The 21,944-nt window shown below is 42.1% G+C and overlaps 1 protein-coding gene across 1 annotated transcript; it reads left to right on the plus strand.

Annotated features, from left to right (window-relative positions):
• Nucleotides 1–2,044: 2,044 nt before the first annotated feature.
• DDX17 (DEAD-box helicase 17) lies at nt 2,045–21,781 on the plus strand. Its single transcript, XM_084206777.1, has 13 exons — nt 2,045–2,363; nt 6,442–6,592; nt 8,549–8,648; nt 8,774–8,907; nt 9,518–9,583; nt 9,884–10,025; nt 11,609–11,769; nt 11,858–12,030; nt 12,351–12,461; nt 12,941–13,002; nt 13,456–13,515; nt 17,729–17,968; nt 18,622–21,781. The coding sequence occupies exons 1-13, from the start codon at nt 2,320–2,322 to the stop codon at nt 19,143–19,145; spliced, it is 1,968 nt and encodes a 655-aa protein (XP_084062903.1). The 5' UTR covers nt 2,045–2,319; the 3' UTR covers nt 19,146–21,781.
• The last annotated feature ends 163 nt before the right edge of the window (nt 21,782–21,944 follow it).

Raw genomic sequence — 21,944 nt, forward strand, 5'->3', positions numbered from 1 at the left:
TTAAAACCTTTTTTCTAGTTCTCTAAAGAAACAAACTTGATATAATTGACTTGTCATTCTTCTAGTATAAGTAAGACTATTAAAGATTACTATTAAGTAATATGAAATGTTGTTACTATTAAAAAGACTAAAACAAATCCTGTGGCTAGACAGGAGAGGCTGGCAGCAGCACTTATACCAAAGAAAAGGCACTTAAGATTCAGCTTGCTGAGGGAGCAGCCAGCACAGGCACAGCTCTGAACTAGCAGGAGATGTAGGTCACAGGGGGCAAAAGAAGAAGCTGGGAATAAAGAGGGAAACAGGCATTGGGGCCAAAATAACAGTTCCTTTTACAGTATCTGCAATGCTCATGGAATTGCTTGTTTTAAATAAATTAAACAATACATACATACATACACACATGGATATAATGGGGAAGTCTTACTTTGTCCTCTGGTAATTACAATGAGTCTAATTTTGGTATCTGGTTGAAGACTTGTCCTCACTGGCAAAATTTTTTTTTTTGTTTAGATTACCAAACACATGTAAGATAACATCAAATAAAAAGGCAGCAATGACCAGAAATTCAAGAGAAGCTTGACATTTTAGCCAGGTTTTTCCTTGTGACAGATCTCCAGGGCTTGCATTCTTTAAGTGGTTTCTCAAGAGATAGTTGCTATTTTTCCTGAGGTAAAGCACTATTTTTCACAGTGGAGAAAAGACTAGAGAGCTGAAGGCTGGGAAGCTGGTTGATCTGAGAGAGCCAGGAATGGATCAGCCATAGTCATTTAATGCAATGTCCAGTCCTTTGCGTGTGCCAAGCTTTCACACACTAGGCATTTGTCTCCAGTGGCCAAGTACCCACTGTCAGTAAGCGTGTGCAGTGTCACTTGACTCCCTGCCACCCACTTAAAAGACCCAGGTTTCTTACAGAAACATTCTTGCATTTTATTTTAAGCACTCAGATTGCTTTTTGCTTTCTCACACATGTGATACATACATACATATATATATATATATATAGCATGTGAAACTAAAATGGTAATTTGCATGTTGTTCTAGGCTGTTATTTTTATCCAAGGGCCTGAAAGAAAAGGGGACTCGCTTTCCCTTCTGCCAGTATAACCAGTGTTTGATAACCTGACAGCCCAGAAATTACTGCTGATAGCGATAACACGCTGTGGGCCGGCGCTGTGTTTGGCTGGTCTAACCCCATCATCCATGGGACACGGCTCCTTGTGCCAGGACACGCTGACCTGGCGAGAGCACATACACAGCACAAAAGGATTTATAGTCTGTGCCATGTAATCGCCTCGTGGATGATTCTGCCTTTCGGCGAGGAGTCTCTGGCTCATATGGGGAATTCCCTCCCGGCCTGCTGGCACTCAGGCGACAACAAACATCATGGCCGCTGTCACTCTTCTCCTGCCCCCGCTAATCTGACAGAGAATAATCTCCGCCCGCCGCAGCCGCCACAGAGATCCAAAGGGCAGCTCCCGCCCCGTCGCCCAGCGTCCCGTTATTGTTCCGCCATTGTCCCATCACCGCGTCCTCAGCCCCGCCGCCACCTCGGCGGATCCCGTGAGCGAGTGGGCGACGGGCCGTATTCTTCGAACCGTCTGCGAATCCAGCGTAACCCTCCGGCCCGGTCTGCACGGTCCGCGTAAGAATGTTACGCCATGCACACCGGGCTCTTCCCGCCCTACGCCAGCCTGAGTTACGCACCTTGCGTACGACGTGCACTTACGTAACGTGCGCCTCGGCCCAGGCATTCCCTGCCCTGCAGAAGGGGTTACGGAGAGCGCTCCTTGCGCAGCTGACTTTGGGGAATAGCGTTACTCCTCCCCGCCACCTTCCTCACGCAGGGCCACGGCTCTAAGTAAAGAACGTTACGCACTTTTCGTAGCCCGCCTGCTACTGCACGGGGCGGTGTTTCGCCTAGCGCGTTTAGTGCGTAGTTGAGCTCCGTGAATAGGCGTAGGTGTTTCGGAGGGCCGCAGTTTGCGCAGCGCCGGGCTGCCCGTAACGTAAGCGGAGCGGGCCGGGGCGGCGGCGGCCATTTTGTGCCGGGAGCGCGGAGGAAGAAGACGCTGGTGTCTCCACACTGCCCGGGCCCTGGAGCCGACCGAGAGCCCCGCCGTTCCGGCCGCTGACGCCCAGCGGGTCTCGGACCCACTGACCACCTCTTCTCCTTTTGTGTCCCACCAAAGAGGCGAGGTGGCGCAAAGCGAGGCCTCCGAGGCGCAGCCGCCCCTGGCTGGACCCTCTCCCCGTACCCCCAGTCCCTCGCCGTCCCCACGGCCGGCGTTCCGCTGCCTCTCACCCACCCCTCCGGGGGCGATGAGAGGCTTCGGGGACCGGGGCCGCGACCGAGACCGCGGCGGGTAAGGGGGAGGGGGGGGGTCGGCACGGCGGGGGGGCGGTGGGGGAAGCCGAACGCTTGCGTTGGGGGCGGGGGAAGGCCGCGGGGTTGGGGGCGTGTGTTGGAGTGGCGGAATTGGGGGAAGCCACAGTCCCGTCTGTGGAGATTTCCCCCCCATAGATTCTCGTGTGGGGGCGGGGGTGGTTGGAGGTTTATCGGTTTCCAAGGCGGGGTGGTGGGTTTTGAGCGTTTTGTGGGGTTTTACATTTTTTTTTAAATTTAGCTTTTCCAGTGTAACTAATTTTGAGCCTTGCTTGAAATTTTAAGGCCTGCATCCACCCTGCCCCCTTAATTATTTTCTGCCGGCCGCTTTATTTACGCCGCGAGACCCGTGGCACCCTGCCCCCTGCAAGCCACGAAGGCTTCGGTGGCTCTGGCAGGGCTGGTTGTCCTTCTGTCTGCCCTTCTGCTTGTCATTGCTCCTTCTGGACTTACTGGAAAGATGGCAGTGGGGGGAAGATCTCTCTCAGCTGCGCTCCTAGGCTTACCGTGATAGGAAATGGGGTTGGAAACGCTGCCTTGCGGAGGACTTGGGCACTCGGGAGGGTGATCAGTGAACCGTGGTGCTGGACCATACTTGCCGAGCTTACATAGGGCTGCAGAAATTGTTTGTCTGGTTCTGTAAAGGCCTAGTGCTTGATACTCTTGAATCTGTTATTTAAAGCAGGTTTGGCTTGCAAAAGGCTTTTGCAGGTTTGATTTGATGTGATTTTTTTCTTTCGACAATGACAGCAATAAATACAGTGGCGTTATACTGTGTAACTAGATTGAGTATCGAGGTTTTTAAGCGTTGAAGGTAGTAAGGGTTTCGTGCCAGGCCTTTTTAAAGAGAAAGTTAAAACTAATTTCCGAGAGTGGCGTTTTCAGATTATAAGTAGTTCTCAAGGATTAGCAAAAAATGTATAGTGTGGGTTCTGGTATATGGTAAGCTAGATCTCAATTAATGAGTCTCCTCTCCTTTTTTTTTTTCCTTTTTTTTTTCTTCCCCACTTCCTTTTCCTCTTGTTTTCCCTTGGCACTGGGAGATTAAAGGATATTTTGTTATACATTGCAATGCACTTCTCCATTCAGTTTCTCGTCGTCTGTGGAGGGAGATAGTTGTGTCATTGCTTTATCTTACACCCACATTTAACATTCTGAAATTAAAAGATACTTTCATTTTTTTTTTCACAGAGAGGAGGGTTCTGGTGTTTTTCTGCTAAGAGATTTCCAGCTCAGTTTAACACAAGGACATTGGAGTAAGCGCTTTGGCAAGTCTGAGATAGATCAGACCACAGCTGGTTTTGGAGTTTAGTGAGTGAGTTTGAGTATGCAGATTTATATACAGTTACTTAAAAGAACACTGGCCAAAGCGTTGCCACAACACTTGATGTGCCTTAAAATTAGTGTTATTTCATTTTCTGTAAAGTCTTTAATTATAGTTGATGCTTCTCTTTTAGATCAGGGCTTTTGATAAGTAAAAAAAGAGCCTACATGCTTCTTTGTGAAGTTTATGGACATTTGCATGATTTTTTTTTTTTTAATATTATCCTGGAAGCTTTAGTGCATTCCATTTGCTACATACATCCTTTTAAGGTGTGACAATATTTGTAACCACTAACAACTATCTTACTTCATAAATAACCTGCATAAAATATTGGGCCACCCAGTGTGCTGGTTCAGCACCTTTTGAAACTTTTATCACCACTTCTTTTGTAGTCTAATCACATAAAAGGGTTCTAGTTTTCTCTGTCAGGAATGAGCTATAGGTGACTTCTTAGGATGGAAAATTGTTATGTTTTGCTCTGGAATGTATCAGATTTACTCAGTTCTGTCCCAGAAGTGATGGCACCAGTAATATTAGGGAAGAATGTTTTGAGCCAGCCTGAATTTACCTTTGAAAAGAGGGCTGTAGGCAGACCAGGGAAATACTAGATTTAAGCCAGTTTAATTGGAGTTAGAATCTCCTTTTACTTGGAGTCAGAATATGTAGTGTCAGTTACTGCCAGTTTAGCAGCTGAACCCCCACAGAGGCAGCAGCATTCAAGGGCTGCTGTAGGGCTCCTTCCTTTCAGGTCAGTATCCAGGCATAATGTGTGTAAGCGTGGAGAACTGAAACTATGTGCCTTCTGTGTAGAAAATGTCATTTTCTCCCTCTGGATAGCTTTGGAGCGAGTATTCATAGTGCCAAGCTGTTGCAGTGTCCAGCCTTGCAGGCAGCCCTGTCATATGTTTCCTTTTCTAAGGGAACTCATCAACCCTTTGAACCTGCAGTGGATTTGAGTGAGGTTATGGGTTTTGTAGGAACTGCTTGGGTACTGACATTTTTGACATTTTGACCTCAGTTTAGCATGATAGGTTACAAATATCATCACTAAAGGTGAATGTCCCTGTAAATGAAAGTCTGTGCCTTTTATTTTCTCCTTTGTCCTGAAAGAAAACATAATGCTTAAATGCATTTTTGAAGTTGTGTTTCACAGGCTTTTTCATAAGAGAAAACTTGATGATTCTGCAAGCTCTCTGGAGGATCTAATAGACACACAGATGAGAAAATAAGGGATATTTTTAGGAAAGGGAAGAAGCTTAATGCACAGTTGCAACATAGCAGACATTTTAAAACTAACTTTGCAGGTTTTAAGTTCAATTATATCTACCATATACTTGGCCTTTCCAACAATTTAACCACTTCTTCCTGTTAAAATGTTGATTTGAGTTCTGTTTCTTTGGTCTCTCAGTCACTATAATTTATAGTTTCCATTGGGAAGTGATTGAAAGAACAAATGTACTTAATGTTTGAGCAGGTAGTCTTGTACTTAAGCTAATTCAGAAATTTTTTTCACCTGTTGTTTATTTTTTGGTAACTCTTCCATCCCCTCCTTTGTCCACAAGTTACTCCTGTAAGAATGTTGCTTAGAGATTTTTGTTGCTTTATTTCATTACCAGTTTTTTGTTTACTAGTAGACTACCTGGGTAGGGTGCAGACACTTTGGTTTTGCTGTCTGAAAGTTGTTTGAAATGGGCTTGTCTCATGAATTCATGTTTTGCATAAAGCTGTACCTTTAGGACAAAAATGGACTTGATAGCATTTTGAAAAGTTCTTTCTGCTGAGTTTGTACAATATTGATGAAAGTGCTCTAACTTTTTTTGGGGGGTGTGTTATTTTAATGTACAATTCATGATATTTACAGTAAGTAAGCATATAATGCCACTGGGTTTTTAGTTACTCTTACAGCTTACTGCCAGAAGCTCATGTTTTGTCTATTGCATTAGACAGTCATTACAGTTAGTTCTTACCTTCTGAAATATATATAATTAACTGGATAAGGAAAACTTAGAGAGAAAGAACAATAACTTTTGAATTGATCTGCTAGAACAGAAATTTTTTTTGTGAACATGAGCTTCTTACTCTCTTCAGTCTTCATTATAATGTATTTCAGAGTGGATATGATTTTTCCCAGGTTGTTTTTGGTTTTTTTTCCTGTTAGGCTGTGTTTAAAAAAAAAGGTGTTTTTTTTAAAATGTTGTTGATTACAGAATTACAGATGGACTTGCCAGCTTGGCTGGACTTGTTTGCTTTCTATTCTTCAGTCTGCTGTTTTTCATTTGAAGCATACTTCTTGATACGAAGGGAGAGAAGATATAGAGGGGGAGATAGTGTAATAGCTGTCCATTGTAAAACTAACCTTGAGAGACAGAGAAGGAATTTGCAAGGAGTGATTTTTCTCATCCCTTTTATGTAACCGTGTTGTAAGTGCACTGTCAATTTCAAGACAAATGCTATGGGTGTACAGCAGCCATGTCCCAGAGGCAGGAGCTTTAAAGGGGTGATTTACAATAACATGGTTTTAGGATTAGAGACAACCCAAAGCAGGTTTATGTTATTTTAAGAAGTTTTAAACCATCATACTGATTGGAGCGAGGTGACTTGCTAGAATGTTGTGCTCATATGTCAGCTTGGGGAAAGCACAACAGAAAATGGTTAAGAAAATTCCAGAATAATTCTAGAATAGTTTTTAAGTACTGGTAGTATTTTTTTAAGTAACTAACATTCACATTCACAGGTTTGGAGCAAGTCGTGGAGGTCCTCTTCCTCCAAAGAAATTTGGTAATCCAGGGGAACGTTTACGTAAGAAGAAATGGGATTTAAATGAACTGCCCAAGTTTGAGAAGAATTTTTATGTGGAACATCCAGAAGTGGCCAGGCTTACTCCAGTAAGTGTTATGTTGTCTATCACAGAAAATGTCACAAGCTGAAAAACTTGTCCTAGGAATTCGGGGACAGCATATAAAGTACAGCTAACTCTTCATTAAGCTTGTTTGGCATGTGTACTCTGCTGGATGCTGGTTCTAGTTGCCTTTACTGTTTACCATTAGCAAAGGATATGCTTCTCTTCTTGCTTGCTTTTATATGAGGTAGTTTATGTTTTGTCATTTGTAATGCATCTTTATAATGCCTGTCTAGTCTAGCGATTTGGCAGTGGAGATAAAACTTAGAGAACTACAGTCCTGGAGAAGCCCTGGAAAAATATAAGATAATGAACTAAGAGTGACAGAAATACATGAGAAAGGTTTGGAAGTAATACTTTGTCATAAGAGTAATTTGAGCTGAAAGAGGCCTTGGGGGCATCTCTATTCTAATCCTCTGCTTAGAGCAGCACTAATGGTAGAACTAGAGCAGGTTGCTTAGTGCCTTGTCCTTTTGAGTTTGAATATTCCCAGAGATGAGGAGAGTTTATATCCTCTCTGGGTGGCTGTTTCAGGGCTTAATGTTGCTCATGGGATTTTGAACATCTTTCCTATAGTGACCCATCAAGTAGTTAAAGTAGCAGTTACAGGTCACTGTTAGCCCAGTCTTTCCCAAGCTAAACAAACCCAGTGCTCCCAGTATGTCTTCAACTGGCCTGTACTGCAGCCTCCGCTTTCCCCCGTAATTGGACGTGCCCTGTTAAAACCATGTCCTTCTCACACAGGGGGCTCAAAACCAGGTGCAGTACACTGTGTTCACTCTGTAGATACAGAAATCTTTCTGTCCTATTGAACTTGAGTCTAGTCTTCTGCTCTCTAGTGCAATGTATTTATATAATTTGAAATTAAGATATTTTGTTCTTAACATGAGGCAACAAACAAAAAAACAAACAGTCATTATCTGATTGCCTAGACTTACACATCCATATGTGAAATATGCATATGGCATAAAGGAATTGAGGGGGGTATTAACTTCCTAAAGATACCACAACTTGAGCTACTGAACCATGGTTTGCATCAGCTGCCTTTGGCTTAGCCAGCTAAAAGGATTTTTACGTTTTCCCCAGAAGTCATTTTCTTTTTTTGCCTCTTTATTCAAGCTCAAGGGATTCTCAGAAATACTGAATTTATTGCTTTGGATAAAGTGCATACTTGGTATTCATGTGTCTCTGTTGATTTCTAATAAGCATTACAATAAGGTCATGAATTGTCAGAAGAATGTTGCAAAGGGCAGTTGGACTTGGAAGATAACCTAGACAAAAGTAAAACACCTTTTTTAATCCTGAAATTGTGCTTGTCTACACATTTCCAAAATATTACAAGAAGTTCCTTAAACAAATTGTGAGGTCCTAGGGTATCATCATGATGTTGTCAGAGCTTCTTTCATTATCTGAAACATTCCAGGCAACATTTGAGTTGCAAGTTATCCAGCAAGAACTCTGTATTTATCTGCCTCTGGAATGTGTAATTGAAGGAGAAGGACTGCATGGCCTTCTGTTCATGGTATATTAGAACCTCTTTAGTTTGTTTAATTCTTAGCACTGTCACGTAAAGCACATTACTTATCCTCTGTTTCTAATAATTTCTCAAGCTGTTGGTCTTTTCTGGCTTCTGGAAAAAGTGTAATTCCTAACAATATTCCTTTAACATACTTTTAATTTAGAAGGGTTGGTTGTAAGAAGAGATTGACATTTGTCCTTCTAGGCTATGTCGAGAGCTCATACCTCTGAACATCAGAGAATCCATACAATAACTCAGACTTAAAGTCTTTAGGAAAGCAGTCTTTTCTAGATCTCTGTTTGAATTTAGTTCTGTAACAAAGCTGTTATCCAGTCGTGAGAAGAGAGTTAGTAGTTAGAAACATGCACTTTAAGTCCCTGCTGATATTTGTCTTTTTTTTTTTTGTTCTTTTTTCATAAATAGTATGAAGTTGAAGAGTTGCGAAGGAAGAAGGAGATAACAATTCGGGGAATGGAGGGCTGCCCCAAGCCGGTGTTTGCCTTCCACCAGTGTAGCTTTCCGCGTAAGTAGTTTTGCTGTCTTTAAGATCATGATGATTGCTCAGAAAATACCTGAACAGTTACTGGTTCTGTTCTCTAAAGCCTCAGTTATCCTTTAAAAAGTTTATTCTTTTCTTGAATTCTGAAGAGTATGTGATGGATGCCTTGATGGACCAGAACTTCACAGAACCCACTCCGATTCAGTGCCAAGGCTTTCCACTAGCCCTCAGCGGTCGTGACATGGTGGGCATTGCACAGACCGGCTCTGGGAAGACACTAGCAGTGCGTATTCTTTCCTTTCATTTCTTCAGCTAGCTTTCCTGGCCACCTGGTAGAAATTACTCATGAGTTAGTTTTTGGGCTTGCCAGTATTAGCAGTGGGATGATTACATTTTTAAAGCTTCTTGTATTGTATCATGGAGGGCACTTCAGTTTCAGCTCAGCTACAAGCCTGTTGTATTCACAGGTGTGTGTTTTGTGCATCTTCCTGCTTGGATGCTTAGTCAGTTCTCTTTGGTCTATGCTTACATTATGGTTTTAAATACAGGATGTTCTCTTTAGCATACATGTTTTACAAACTACACAGGTTAAAATAAAAAATGGTTGAATTTAAGCATAGACATTCGTTTTAGCTGCAGCGTTAAAAAGGATTTTTATCCTTTATGAAAAACATTGGCTAAGATAATGATTACTAATTCTGCTAACTTACTCCAAATTTAAGTGAGCCTTCCTTTCGGAGGTGCTGAGCAGCCGATTTTTGGGCTCATGCCAAAGTGGATGCAGTTGGTCAGCAGCTCTGAAAATCTTCTGTTCTGCTCGATAAATGCACCTCTCTGGTTTTGCAGAATCACAATTTGTATATATTATAGAATACTGTTTTCTTCTGTTTTAGTACTTGTTGCCTGCAATTGTTCACATCAACCATCAGCCATATTTGGAGAGAGGGGATGGCCCAATTGTAAGTGGTTGTTGATTCTCTGTTTTTGTATGTGCAGCATGACATTGTTAATGATATGGTGCTTTATTTAATTGATGTATTAGAATAGTAGTTTTTCCTATCCTATTTCTGTCAGAATAGGAATTTTTACTATCACAATGTGAGCATCCCACTCAGTTGAAATTCTGTGCAAATGCTGACGTAGTCTAAAGATATTTAAATGTTTTAACTAATAAAGAGCAGATGGTCCAACTTTGCTTATGGTTTTATGTTAGGGATGTGTATGCAGCTTGACTCTTCCTGAATGATTTCCTTTTGCAGTGTCTGGTTCTGGCACCTACTAGAGAGTTGGCCCAGCAAGTGCAGCAGGTGGCTGATGATTATGGCAAATGTTCGAGACTGAAGAGTACCTGCATATATGGAGGAGCACCCAAAGGCCCCCAGATCAGAGATTTAGAAAGAGGTAACTTTAAAATGTGTGGGTGCATGCAGTTTCTGGAGGAAGTGGTGTTATAAAGTCTCTGTAAAAATAAAACTTCTCAAAACCTGTCTGGAAGGGGGTGAGGTTGAATGAGTGCCTCATTTTCCAGTTGCAGTGATAGTTCATGAGGTAGTTCTCTTTGCTGTATAGTGACTTGGATATTAGATTTTCTTTTTGTTTGTTCTTTGAACATTCCACTTGGGAAGATCATCAGGGTGTAGAAAGGGAAAAAGTAAACCTCACAGAAAGAAAACAGGTTATTTTAAGGAAATGCAATACCAACATGTTTAAGGAAAGTTTTTTCTTAAGGCTGATTTCAAGTTTTCTGCCTGTAATTATTCAAATAATCAAACTTTGTTTCTGAATATATAGAAGATTCTTTGGACAGCAGGAGCAGTGAGTGGTTTTGCTTTGGTCGCAGCTTTTTTTTCTAGTTTTTGTTGTTTGGGTTTTTTTTTCAATTGTTCTTAAGCACTAAGCACTATGTACCCTGTAAGCAACCACTGTAACATGGTAGTGCTTCAGTGATCAATAATTCCAAATTCAGGAATGTGCTGATGGCTTTCATCTTCACCAGATAAAAAATGTAATGGAGTTATGTGAAAAGATGGAAGAATTTTTATCAAGGCAGATATACATACAGATCTATTCAAGAAATCAGAAAATTTGGCTTACCACTGTAGTTCACAGGGTCCTTATTGCAAACTGCAGTAGTGAGACAAAGGCATGCATGGTGGAAGTCTGTGGGATATCTCTGTTCAAGAAAACAGTTACTTTCCAACTCAATCCCAGCATGGTCAGTGTCAGAGTCCAAGGTTTCATGAAGAGTCCTTGGGAGAATCAGTGTGCTTGGTTTTTGCACACTTTTCTGGAGTGCTGTAAAATAGATATTCTGTGTAAGAAGAAAATCCTTTTCCGTCTCTTCTTCCTGAAACTTACCTTCTGTGGATATTTCAGTGACACTGAAGTACTCCCCTGTAAAATTTGGGAATTGGTGGAAACCAGGTCTTCCTTTTAAGGAATGTGTAAATCACCCAACCTGGTGTTAGTTAGGAATATTTGAGCTCTCTTCTTATCCACACAAACATTGGTAAGATGGTTGTTTCTCACTGTTGGTGCATAATTGCTCAGTATTAAAGCCCATGCTTTGGCTTTATATATTAAAAAAAGTGAAAGTAATTTGACCCATACCAAAAAGAGCACTTCATGTTTGAAAATGACACCTCTCTAGACTGTGTAAATCTGGATGAAGGTGGTTCAGGTTTGAGTAGAAGCTTACTTAATTTCTGATTTTTGGACAGCTCTTCAGAGGTTTTCTCTGGTAGTAAGCTTTTAGTTTCTGTACTGCATTTATTATTCTAATGGCACTGTAACAGTAATTTCAGAATGGAAAAAATATTAAACAGAACTAGGGCTCTACTGAAGTGACTCAGTCTTGGGTACGAATGAGGGTGGTGCTTTTTTTTTAAAACAATTTTGCTCTGGAAGGTGATTCATTCTGACTAAAAATACCAGTTGACATTCAAATGAAGAGCCTTACTCTTTTTCCTTATTCTCTTCTGAAGGTGTGGAGATCTGCATTGCTACACCAGGTCGCTTGATTGACTTCCTTGAGGCTGGAAAGACCAACCTTCGTCGCTGTACATATCTGGTGCTGGATGAAGCTGACAGAATGTTGGACATGGGATTTGAACCACAAATTCGTAAAATTGTTGACCAGATAAGAGTGCGTGATCCTTTCAGAAGGACAGTCTCCTTTGTTTTCCTATCTGAAATCTAGTACTATAAACAGATCTGTTTTCCCTTTTCCTTAGCCTGACCGCCAGACTCTGATGTGGAGTGCCACCTGGCCTAAAGAAGTGCGCCAGCTTGCTGAGGACTTCCTGCAGGACTATGTTCAGATCAATGTGGGAAACTTGGAGCTAAGTGCCAACCACAATATCCTGCAGATAGTGGATGTATGCATGGAAAGCGAGAAAGACCATAAGTAAGCTGTTGTTCCCACCATTTTGCTTTTTTAGGTTGTACTTCAAAGTCTGCAATGCTTTGTAAGCCTATTAGGAATTCTAAATATTGAAGTTACTTGTATTACTATTTAACCTTTGAGTGTTACAAAGTAAGTCAGTCTGTAATTAACGGATTTCTTGTGTATATTTTGACCATACCTCTGTAAAGCAGCAGAAATTCTGTGTGATACTGACTAACTTACATGGATGTGTGTTGTGAATGTCTTCAATGTGTCTTGGGAGGGAGATCCTCTGTTCTGGTACATGTGGCTAAACATCTTGGCGCTCATGTCTGTTTTAGACTGATACAGCTGATGGAAGAAATCATGGCAGAGAAGGAAAACAAGACTATCATCTTTGTGGAGACGAAGAGGCGATGTGATGATCTCACTCGAAGGATGCGCAGAGATGGGTGATTAGCTGCTTCCCTTCCTCCACATTTTTCCTAGTGGGAAACAAAAACTGTATTTAAAAGCAGGGAGGTTTAGATGTTTGTGTTTCTATTGTTGGAAGCAACTTATCCATTATTTTCTGGGCTGCATACTGTCATTGTTTCCCAGAAGATTCCACTTCATCAAAGCATTAATACAAGAGAGAGTGTTTCTAAGTAGTGCAGCTTTTTTAGTGTATCAGGATCCTGGTATGCTGATGGAGACTGTATCAATATAGCAAACATGATTTGGCTTAAATGGTTGTTTATGTAGGTATTTAAACAGTTGTTTATGTAGGTAGTGGATTTACAGTACACGTGCCGGGTAGCTAGAGGCCAGAGAATAAAATATTTCTCAAATCTTACAGTTTTTCCCTTTTGAACAAAATGCCAATAAAGCTTCCTGTTTCCTTTAATGTATGTACTTTCTATCTATACTAATGTACATCTCTGTTTGGCAGTTGGCCAGCTATGTGTATCCATGGAGACAAGAGTCAGCCAGAAAGAGATTGGGTGCTTAATGGTGAGTCCATCACTGGCAGGAGAATAACTTGGGCTGCTGTACTTAATTTACCTAGGCATGTTGTTCTCTGGTCTGGTTTTTGTTTGGTTGGTTTTTTTGTTTTGTTTTGTGGGGGTTTTTGTTTGGTTGTTTTTGGTTTTTTTGTTGGTTTGGTTTGTTTTGGTTTTTATCTCTAGACCAAATAGACATCTGTGAAAGGACTTCTCTTGCCTTTGTGCTCTTAATTTCAGTACTTGTTCCTTTTTTTGTTTGTTTTGATTAAACAAAGTGGGAAAATTGCTTAACGCAGCTGGATTTTGAAAAATCGGTGAGATATTATATCCTGACTTGTGGGGGTTTCTGGAATTGACCCACCTTATCTATCTTCTGTGAAATGAGCATTTAATGTAAATCAAATTCAAGTAACTTTATAATTTTGGAAAATCTTACTTCATAGCATGCTTTGTTTTACAGAGTTTCGTTCTGGAAAGGCTCCTATCCTCATTGCTACCGACGTTGCATCTCGTGGGCTAGGTTTGTACACATAGACCACTCTTGCCTACTGCTGCATATTTTTCTTCTTTGGACTGAAAAACATTTCTTTAAAAAAAAAAAAAATTCAAAGCGTGATTTTCCCCCACATGTGAAATACGTTTTTTAACATTAATCTTTTTTTTTTCTTTCATATTCAAAGTCTCTTCCTGCTCCTAATGAACAGGCTTTGGTCTGCAGCAAGGCCTAGGCATGACCAATCGATCGCCAAGAGGGAGAAGAGACGTCCAATTATGCAACCCAACCCTTCCACCACACTCACTTCTTCCCCTAATCCAGCTTTTGTTGCTGGATGGTAGGGATGGATTGCTCTCAGTTCAGAGCGTGTCAGATAAAGTTCAAGTAGGAAGCTGTGGGAGAGCATTTCGACAGCAAATAGCGAATATTCTCCCCGTATGGCACACCACAGATTTGAACATACCAACCCCAGTGTACACGCATGTTTACCCTGCAGATGTATTCACATCTGAGAAAGCACTGCTCCAGATCTTTGCTCTTGACATGTAACCTTCCCTCCTCCTCTGTGTTCCTTCTAGGCAGGACCACTGAGATGATATATGGCCTTTAACATCTTGTTACCCAGATGTGTAATTGAATCAAAATCGCACAGCTCTGTTCTGGTGGTATGAAAATGATCTGTCTGGATGCATCAGTTGTGCCCCCTTTTATAATAAGCCTATTTGTGTTGTGAAACACCATGTGCTGAGCACAGTCCTTATGCATCTGCCCACCCTAGAAGAGGAGGATGGCTGCTGAAGTGCTCTGAGTTTAATAACAGATGTTGAATACTCTGCCCACCCTGAGTGTGGTAGACGATAAACTACTTGAGAGTCAATGTCTCATTGTAGTAAATTCTAGACAAAATGACTGCAAATGGGTGGAGATTTAACTCAGAGAATCTAGTCTGTTAAAAGTCTCAGTTACCTGAGCTCTCTTTTTGTATGCTGAAAGGGTGGCTGTGCTGTGCATCATATAGTCACTTTAGTACAGGCAGACCATTAACAGACTTGGCAGCCTTTGTTCACACAACCTTCACCCCTCCTTCCCCTCCCCCCTCAAAAAATGTCCAGCACTTCCTCAGGAAGTGATTATATGGACTTCAGTCTCTGCCCTCTAAGGTCATGTCTGGACCTGTGCAGTTAGAACTTGGGCCTGTTGGGAGAAGGGACTGAGGCCTGAAACCAGTTGGTATGAAAGAGAGCTGCTTTCTCTAGCAGCATTTTTTAAACAGGCTTGCTATGTGCTGGTAGCTTCTTTGTGCATCTTGCCTAGACATTTAAAACAGCCTCAACCCCCTCAAAAAAAAAAAAATCAACAAAAAACAAACACTCTCCCCCAAAACTACTCAATTGGATAACACTTCAGAAAACAGTCTCCTCACTTCCCATCGTCCACTTCACCCAAGCTGAGGGGGAAAGGTATCAGAGTCTGTTTCTTGTTACTGAACAACATCTCTACTTGTTTTGGGGCCCTGAGTTTGCTGCTTAAAGTAAGTCACTTAACTGGCAAACTTCTGGACGACTTCCTCCAAGATCCTGGAAAGTGAAGGCTTCTACCTAAATAACATAAAACAGGGGCGCGCGCCTTTTGGCTGAGTCACCAGGGCTTTCCCTCTTCCTAATGGAACATTGGTTTCAAAAAAGCTTCTTGCAGGTAAGTTCTGAGTCCCGTAATGAGTTCTTTGTGATAATTCCCTGGAGTGAGGTCCTCTCTCTGCACTGATTTCTTTTTTTTTAAACTTTTTTTTTTTTTGTTCAGTCTATTAAACTAAAAACATTGAATTTGTTTTGGTTTGTTTTGTTTAACAGAAACTTTGATATCAGCTGCAGATAATTCTCAGTGCAGGGGTGGGGATACATCCACAATGATGGTCTAAACAGCTCTCTAGACTAGCATGTTTGCTAGTTTATATCTGTCCCATTTAATAATTGGAGGCTGTCTGTGCCATAGGGTGTTCTGATGGTCTGACAAGGGGAATGTTTCCCAGGTAGCTGTCAAAAATGATTTACAGTCTCCATTCCTGATCCTGCTACATTATCTTCTAAAAGTGCAGGAGGATTGCGAGTGTGCACAAACACTTTGGAGCACGCTAGACTGGAGAAGCTGAGTCTTGTGCACGCTCTGGTCTTCAGCAAGCTGCGTGCTCGACCAGGACCACTTTCTAGTCTGGAAAACACCCTTGCATCTTCCTCTTCCTGCCTTCCCATTCTTTCTGCTCCTCCCCAGTCAAGTCAGTTCTGTCTGCATTGGTGGCTACAATTCCTTGTGCTTTCTGACAGGAAAGCACATCCTTGTATCCTCTCTGGTAATTCAAGTCACTTGCCACTGGATGTGCAAAACGGGACTGGCTGAGGACCATGTAGCCTGGAGCTTGTCAGTCTAGCTACACCCCGGCTGTGAAGATGCAATCTGTCACACGTACTCCTTTCTATACTCCACTTTCCCTTTTTTAAAAAAACTGTTGCATCAAGGACCCTAGCTGGAGACTCGCGCAGCCCCCTGTGAAACCTGCCTTCTCACTCCCTTTTTTTGGTGTGATTCAGGACTTTGGAGTCAGCAAAGACTGAGGAGCCCCCCCTTTGCTGTAATAAGAAACAGACATAAAGTCCCCCTCTTGTCACAACAACCCACAATGTTTTTTATTTTTTCTACTACCCCTTTGAAATTGATGCAGTCTGGGCAATAGATGCAGTCTGACCCTTTGGATGTAATTTTTGTATCTTCATTTTTTTGACAATTGCCCCTAAGAGCCCCAAATAGGGGACAAAAAGCGTTGGAGGACCTGAAACTTTTACCTGAGCCCAGGTTCTCCGGCGCTTCCCAACCAAAAGGGGCTACAGAGAAGCGTCTAAGCCAGTTCACAGAGCGAGCGTGTGTGGGGACTTCTCGCTGCCACGGACCCTTGATGCATGCTCCCCGCGCTCCAGTGGTCCCGTGTCAGAGGGCGGAGTTTTCGAAAGGAGGCCGCCAAAAATAAAAGGCAAAGAGACGGGATCGGCTGCAGCGGTTTCCCACAGGAGGAGGGAGTGTGCATCGGTCTGGTAACAAACAGAGAATGTTTCTCTCTTTAAAACAAAACAAAAAGAGGAAAGGAAATCACAAAAATCTGTGTTTTATCTTGGATATTTTCAGAATATTCTTGTTAAAATGCAGATTTTAAATTTTTTTTTTTATGAGCTGTTAGGGCTCTTACTGTAGAATGGTGCCTTTGAAAATATTGTAAAATATAGCGAATAGGTGCTCTTGGTACTTAAGGTGCTTTCACTGAAGCATTGCACTAACATTTACTTGGTTTCTGTCACTTAAGTTTACAAAGTCTTGTCTTAAAACACACAATTCGGAACTTGTCAATTTTAAAACTGTTTTGCCTACAAAGCCATTTTGATGATTTTATTTCCTGCTTCCATCTGAACTGGAAGTGGGGAATTACTTGTGGAACTCAGATTGTCCAAATTGTGCAAGCTTGCCAGAGCTGGACAGAGCAGCACAGAAATGTTAGTGCAATGCATTCTAGTGATAACTACAAAGCTGAGTTAAGATACTTTAGGTCTGAATAATTTTTAATGAGTTGGCTGAATAAAACTAATGTAATTTGAATGCCTAAAGCTTTAGGTTAGGGGAGTTAGTTTGCTGTATTTTATTAGTACTGTAAAAGTAAATATTTTTAAGACTGTCTTTTATTTCATGTTGCCGAGTGGAAGGTAAGTGATCTCATTACTGTTATTTTTTGTTAGACTTCTCCCAACAGAGTAAAAGCTTTACTATGGCAGTTCTGCTCTTCTTCCACCCCAGTTTGCTCTGTCTGATGGTGACATTTTCACTTTATAGATTGTGTTAAAAAGAAATACGAAATTCAGTTAACTTTTTCACAAACATCAGTGTCTTTGACACAAGAAGACAGAGAAATGCATTCCGGGGAGGATGACTTTGAGTGCAGAGCAAAGCTGCTTTAAAATTGCTGTTCTTTTTCAGGGCACTGACCTTTGTTCCGGATGATCTTAAATTTCAGTCTTCTACTCTTTTGGGATGAGTCTGTCTTGTATTTATTCCGTGCAATTACTAACTTTGTATTTTTTTTTCTTATTACTGTCACCTGCATTCGTGCTCCCCACCTTTCGTTGGCACGTCCTCTCTTCTTCTCCCCTTTCCTCAACCCCACCCTTTCACTGTGCTTCGCTCCTGGGCACTTCACAAGACGTGGAAGATGTTAAATTTGTGATAAACTACGACTATCCGAACAGCTCCGAAGATTACGTGCACCGTATTGGCCGTACCGCACGTAGTACCAACAAAGGTACTGCCTACACCTTCTTCACACCAGGAAACCTGAAACAAGCCAGGGAGCTTATCAAAGTCTTGGAAGAAGCCAATCAAGCCATCAATCCAAAGCTCATGCAGCTTGTGGACCACAGAGGAGGAGGAGGTGGTGGTGGAGGTAATGGCACAAGGGAGAAGGGCTACACAGGGGATACATTACCCATTTTGAGGGAGGGAATGTTAAGAGGGTAGGGAAGTACTAAGTATAGGTCTAAGATAACACATTAGTAATAAAGCTGTTCTGTACTTGAGGTCCCAGGCTTGATGTAGACATAGTATTTCTGTCCCAAGAGAGAGGCCCTTGTTTTACCTTAGCTGTAGAATTTTTTTCTCTCATGAGGTCATCAGGGAGCTGATTTTGCTTGAAGTAATTACTTCCTCACAGCTCCTACTAAGGACAGGCAACAAGGTGCATGTCCAAAATTGAAATCAGTAAAGGAATACACTGAATTTCAGGAGCTGACACATTTTTTCTTCCCATTCCCTGAAGGAATAAGAAGTTTCCTTATACTTCCAAATTAGTCCTGAATTTCTTCTGTTTCTTTGTCTCCAAGCACATGCATAAAGAACCCTTGTTGAACTTCATGTTTACACCTTGAACAAAATAAGGAGGCCTGTGCACAGCTGTGCAGAGAAGTTACAGTCAGAAGAAGGTGCTCCTTGGAAGCAAAATTGGAGATGTAGAAGGGGGAGAAAGGGTGGCATAAGTGTACCAGAGATCATTGTTTAAGACTTGTTCATGGTACTAAATATTAATGTATCCATCGCCAGGAGGTCGTTCTCGTTACCGAACGAGCAGTTCGGTAAACAACCCTAACCTGATGTACCAGGAGGAGTGTGACAGGAGGCTCCGGGGAGTGAAAGAGGGCCGCAGAGACTCAGGTGGCTTCAGAGACCGTGAGCGTGGTGAAAGTTTTGCCAACGGAGCCAACAAGACCTATGGCAGTGCCTACGGGAGCCCAAATTCTGCTTTTGGGGCAGCACAGAGCCAGTATGGTTACACTCAAGGGAGCTATGGAGCAGCTGCCTATGGCACGAGTGGCTATGGCACTGCAGAGTACAGTGCTAGTGGCTATGGTGCCAGCACCACAGCTGCCACGGCTGGGAGAACCTCACAGAGCACTACCCAACAGCAGTATGCAGGGATGGTGGGGCGCTCGGGCCAGCAGCCACAGCCGCTCATGTCACAACAGTTTCCGCAGCCCCCTGCCACTAACGTGATGGGCTATATGGGACAGACTGCCACCTACCAGTACCCGCCCCCTCCCCCGCCCCCGCCCCCCTCCCGCAAATGAAACCACTTGCTGGTGACCAGTGTAGACCTCTTACATTTAAAGGAACCTTTCTTTCTCTTCTTTCCCATTGTGATGTCTCTCATGCAGGTTAGACTTAGAATTCACTATCCAAATCCCTTGAGCCTATCAAAAATGGCCCCCAGCCCACATTAATGACCCTGTCCTCTTTTTTTTTTCTTTTTTTTTCTTTTTTTTAAGATATATGTATAGTTGACTGGAAAATTTATTATTTTTGTCTTGCATGTTGAGGAATTCGGAAATCTTATTTTTTCTAAAAGAAAAAGGTATAAGGCAGATAGGTCCCAGCTGGATCATCTTGGTGTCTAAGGTTTGTGGGAAAATTTGCTTTTGCAGGAAAGAAGTTTCTATTCTGTAGCACATTAACTTAATTTCAGGAAGTATAAAGAGAGATGGGAAACTCTGGGGGAGCCAAAAAGCACTTCACTTAAAATATAAATGCAATGGAGAAATGCTCACATCTCCTAATCTCTTTTTTTTTTTTTTTAATAGCTCACTAGTACTGCTTGTAATCTTACTGTAGGTGACTTTCCATAGGAAAACTCTTCTCATTTATCTGAGCTGGGTGGTGTTCAGAGTAAAGCCTTGGGTATATTATTGGCAGTTTCTGAAGTTCTGGAAGCTCCATTTTCTGCTACCATAACAGCTGGCAGTAGGGAGCTTGGGTTTAGAAACCCCGTGTCAGAGACCAAAGCTGTCTTGCATTCACTCCCTGAAAACCATCTACCCACAGCTGCTGTGGGTACCACTGCTGAAATGTTCAGCTAAGTAAATTCTTTCCCTACAGTTGTTAAATTGCAGCATCGCAAATGCGTGGAGCCTGCTTATCATTGAATTGGTTACTGCTCTCAAATTTCTGTTTGGTTTATTGAAAGAAGTCTTCCTTGAGAGCCTAGAAATTATGCAGAACTGAAATGATGAACAGCATTATTTTGTTTGTATGTCCTTCACAAACAAATTCCCTTTTGCCATGGGGAATGTTCTGAGTGCTGCTACGCTCGATAAAATGTGACAGAGTTTTCCACACTTAAATTTAAGAGGTTTGAATAGAGTGGGCTGGGGGAGGGTGGGGGGAGGAAGGCAGGAGGAGATTGCTTGGGGTCTCCTGTTCATGAGGTAAGCAGTGAGCTGGTTAGTGCATCTTGATTCTGAAGCTTTGTTTCTTTTGTACCTTGCACTGACTATCGCTTTCTCTGGCTTTTGAGTGCATTTCCCTGCTCCACTGGTCCCTTTGGGCTGAGCTCTTGCAGGTAGGTAGTATTTTAGAAAATGTTAGAGAAGAGTGAAATTTTAGTACATACGTAAATAAAACTTGTTTATTTTACAGGCTAAGGTGGGTGTGAGGGGGTTTCCCCCTTTAGTAAAGCATGTTGTTGACTTGTTATTTCTAATACCAGACGGTTCAGAGACAGTAGATGATAACAGGAGTTGGCTGCTCTTGGTCTGATGAGATGACAAAAGGATGGATACATCTCCTGGTTTGAGGCACACTCTTTGCATTAGGAGAGTGCAGGGGGCTTGTGGGTTTTTTCTGTTGGCGTTCTTGCATATGGATGAACAAGGCAGCCCACTCCTTCTGTAGCAGAGTGGAACTTCTTATAGCCCTGAAAAAGAGCTTGCTTATACAGAAATTATTTCTTTTAACATTTAATTTCTTCCCAGAGTAAAATTTTGGGGGATGGATGTGCGCTTTTTTTTTTTTTTTTTTTTTTTTTTTTTTTGTGCAGTACACAGGTAGGTTGCTGACAGGGAGAAGGGAGATTCCTTCCAGAACCTCAGTTCTCTGGTTCCATTTTATATTTCCAGTGCTTGGGCAGGAAGTTCTTTTGCTTGTGTTAAGTGAGAACCAGAAATATTTTGTTTATCCAGGCACTGACTGATAGGTCTTTGGCCTCCCTCGCAAGCAAATGTAGAGCTTTTTTTTTTTTTAAGAGTAGAATGCAGAAATGCATAATGCAGAAATGCATTTGAGGTGTGTAGGAGTAGGACATCTCACTGACTGGCTTGAAAAAGGGTCTCTGGACCGCCAAAGCTGCCTTATAGTCCGTTACAGCTTTCACTTTTGGGGGTGACTTGTGCATGTATAAACATTGAGGCCAAGTCTTGTGGTGCTTTGTTGCCCTTGAGGTCAGCTGAAGTCCAGGGTCTTGGTTAAGTTCAGAGTGTCAACCAGACCGCTGAATGCCCTGTGGCATGTGCTGCCCCTGTCCCACCCAGTGCTCTCTGCTCTGCTCCATGTCAGCTGGAGGGCCCTTGTTGATAAATCATTAGCCTCTAGTGTTGTTTGCACTGTTTTCAATCTGTAAAAAGTTTTGTGGGAGTGTCAGATATCTGAGCTGGGTGTCTCCTCCCCTCCCACTTCCTGAAGCAATTTACTGTTTGGATTTCTCTGAACAATGGAAGAGTTACTAGCTTTGTGTGGGATCAGCATCTTGTTTCACACACCTGCTGGTCTCTGAACACATTCCTGTTGTATTAATGAAGACTTGAATTGAGAGATTCATAGATCTGTGGTGTTGAGGCACAGGATACTAAGAGCTATGTTACTATTCTTAGTTTGTAAATTGTCCTTTTGATACCATCTTGTTTTCTTTTGTAGGTATAAATAAAAACACTGTTGTCAATAAATTGTGAACTTTGTCTTTATTTTTGGAATGTAAAGCTGTCTTTGCCCCTGTTCTTCCCAGTTCTTAGAAGTCAAATTCAAGGAGGTGGAAACACTTCTTGGCAACCGCCTGAATTGTAATTGAAATTGTCCCTGTTTGTAGAACATAAGGAAAC

The sequence above is a fragment of the Fringilla coelebs genome (assembly GCF_963513975.1).
Source record: "Fringilla coelebs genome assembly, chromosome: 5".
NCBI lineage: Eukaryota > Metazoa > Chordata > Aves > Passeriformes > Fringillidae > Fringilla > Fringilla coelebs.